The following is a 2,500-nucleotide window of genomic DNA, read 5'->3' as shown; positions in this document are numbered from 1 at the left end:
GATTTCGCATTTTATTGCCGCTTTATTTCTTTCGTTTGTGTTGTCTTCTCAGATACACTGCAGTGTGATGCAGACCCGTGCAGTGAAATAAAAAACAATAAAAAAAGTGAGTATGATCATTTCAGTTAATTACGTTTTTGTGTGACAACGTTCTAGAAATGTACTTTTGCGTTATACGTTGGATTACATTTATAAAATCGACCTAAATTTGTCCAACATTGGGGGTGAGCGGCAATTGTTAAAGTAGCTCAAATACTCATCATGTTTACTCAGCCAAAGCCAATCTCTTCTCCCAAGCGGCAGCATTTGGAATCTTACTCTCTTGAATGGCGATATCGCATTTTATTGCCGCTTTATTTCTTTCGTTTGTGTTGTCTTCTCAGATACACTGCAGTGTGATGCAGACCCGTGCAGTGAAATAAAAAACAATAAAAAAAGTGAGTATGATCATTTCAGTTAATTACGTTTTTGTGTGACAACGTTCTAGAAATGTACTTTTGCGTTATACGTTGGATTACATTTATAAAATCGACCTAAATTTGTCCAACATTGGGGGTGAGCGGCAATTGTTAAAGTAGCTCAAATACTCATCATGTTTACTCACCCAAAGCCAATCTCTTCTCCCAAGCGGCAGCATTTGGAATCTTACTCTCTTGAATGGCGATTTCCCATTTTATTGCCGCTTTATTTCTTTCGTTTGTGTTGTCTTCTCAGATACACTGCACTGTGATGGAGACCCGTACAGTGAAATAAAAAACAATAAAAAAAGTGAGTATGATCATTTCAGTTAATTACGTTTTTGTGTGACAACGTTCTAGAAATGTACTTTTGCGTTATACGTTGGATTACATTTATAAAATCGACCTAAATTTGTCCAACATTGGGGGTGAGCGGCAATTGTTAAAGTAGCTCAAATACTCATCATGTTTACTCAGCCAAAGCCAATCTCTTCTCCCAAGCGGCAGCATTTGGAATCTTACTCTCTTAAATGGCGATTTCGCATTTTATTGCCGCTTTATTTCTTTCGTTTGTGTTGTCTTCTCAGATACACTGCACTCTGATGGAGACCCGTACAGTGAAATAAAAAACAATAAAAAAAGTGAGTATGATCATTTCAGTTAATTACGTTTTTGTGTGACAACGTTCTAGAAATGTACTTTTGCGTTATACGTTGGATTACATTTATAAAATCGACCTAAATTTGTCCAACATTGGGGGTGAGCGGCAATTGTTAAAGTAGCTCAAATACTCATCATGTTTACTCAGCCAAAGCCAATCTCTTCTCCCAAGCGGCAGCATTTGGAATCTTACTCTCTTGAATGGCGATTTCGCATTTTATTGCCGCTTTATTTCTTTCGTTTGTGTTGTCTTCTCAGATACACTGCAGTGTGATGCAGACCCGTGCAGTGAAATAAAAAACAATAAAAAAAGTGAGTATGATCATTTCAGTTAATTACGTTTTTATGTGACAACGTTCTAGAAATGTACTTTTGCGTTATACGTTGGATTACATTTATAAAATCGACCTAAATTTGTCCAACATTGGGGGTGAGCGGCAATTGTTAAAGTAGCTCAAATACTCATCATGTTTACTCAGCCAAAGCCAATCTCTTCTCCCAAGCGGCAGCATTTGGAATCTTACTCTCTTGAATGGCGATATCGCATTTTATTGCCGCTTTATTTCTTTCGTTTGTGTTGTCTTCTCAGATACACTGCAGTGTGATGCAGACCCGTGCAGTGAAATAAAAAACAATAAAAAAAGTGAGTATGATCATTTCAGTTAATTACGTTTTTGTGTGACAACGTTCTAGAAATGTACTTTTGCGTTATACGTTGGATTACATTTATAAAATCGACCTAAATTTGTCCAACATTGGGGGTGAGCGGCAATTGTTAAAGTAGCTCAAATACTCATCATGTTTACTCAGCCAAAGCCAATCTCTTCTCCCAAGCGGCAGCATTTGGAATCTTACTCTCTTGAATGGCGATTTCCCATTTTATTGCCGCTTTATTTCTTTCGTTTGTGTTGCCTTCTCAGATACACTGCACTCTGATGGAGACCCGTGCAGTGAAATAAAAAACAATAAAAAAAGTGAGTATGATCATCTCAGTTAATTACGTTTTTGTGTGACAACGTTCTAGAAATGACCTTTTGCCTTATAAGTTGGATTACATTCATAAAATCGACCTAAATTTGTCCAACATTGGGGGTGAGCGGCAATTGTTAAAGTAGCTCAAATACTCATCATGTTTACTCAACCAAAGCCAATCTCTTTTCCCAAGCGGCGGCATTTGGAATCTTACTCTCTTGAATGGGGATTTCGCATTTTATTGCCGCTTTATTTCTTTCGTTTGTGTTGTCTTCTCAGATACACTGCACTGTGATGGAGACCCGTCCAGTGAAATAAAAAACAATAATAAAAGTGACTATGATCATTTCAGTTAATTACGGCTTTGTGTGACAACGTTCTAGAAATGTACTTCTGCGTTATACGTTGGA

The 2,500-nt window shown here is 37.3% G+C and overlaps 1 protein-coding gene across 1 annotated transcript in view; it reads left to right on the top strand.

Moving 5' to 3' along the window:
• Nucleotides 1-2,500, top strand: part of LOC138005780 (phosphatidylinositol phosphatase PTPRQ-like) — a 79,649-nt gene that overhangs the window by 9,408 nt on the left and 67,741 nt on the right. The window contains exons 3-8 of the mRNA XM_068851961.1: nt 53-106; nt 384-437; nt 1,046-1,099; nt 1,377-1,430; nt 1,708-1,761; nt 2,039-2,092. Of these exons, the coding sequence (XP_068708062.1) occupies nt 53-106; nt 384-437; nt 1,046-1,099; nt 1,377-1,430; nt 1,708-1,761; nt 2,039-2,092 (324 nt within the window). The remainder of the gene's footprint in view (nt 1-52; nt 107-383; nt 438-1,045; nt 1,100-1,376; nt 1,431-1,707; nt 1,762-2,038; nt 2,093-2,500) is intronic.

This window comes from Montipora foliosa, chromosome 6 (genome assembly GCF_036669935.1).
Source record: "Montipora foliosa isolate CH-2021 chromosome 6, ASM3666993v2, whole genome shotgun sequence".
Lineage (NCBI taxonomy): Eukaryota > Metazoa > Cnidaria > Anthozoa > Scleractinia > Acroporidae > Montipora > Montipora foliosa.
Note: the sequence above shows the minus strand (reverse complement) of the source record. Positions and strands in the feature narration are given on the sequence as shown.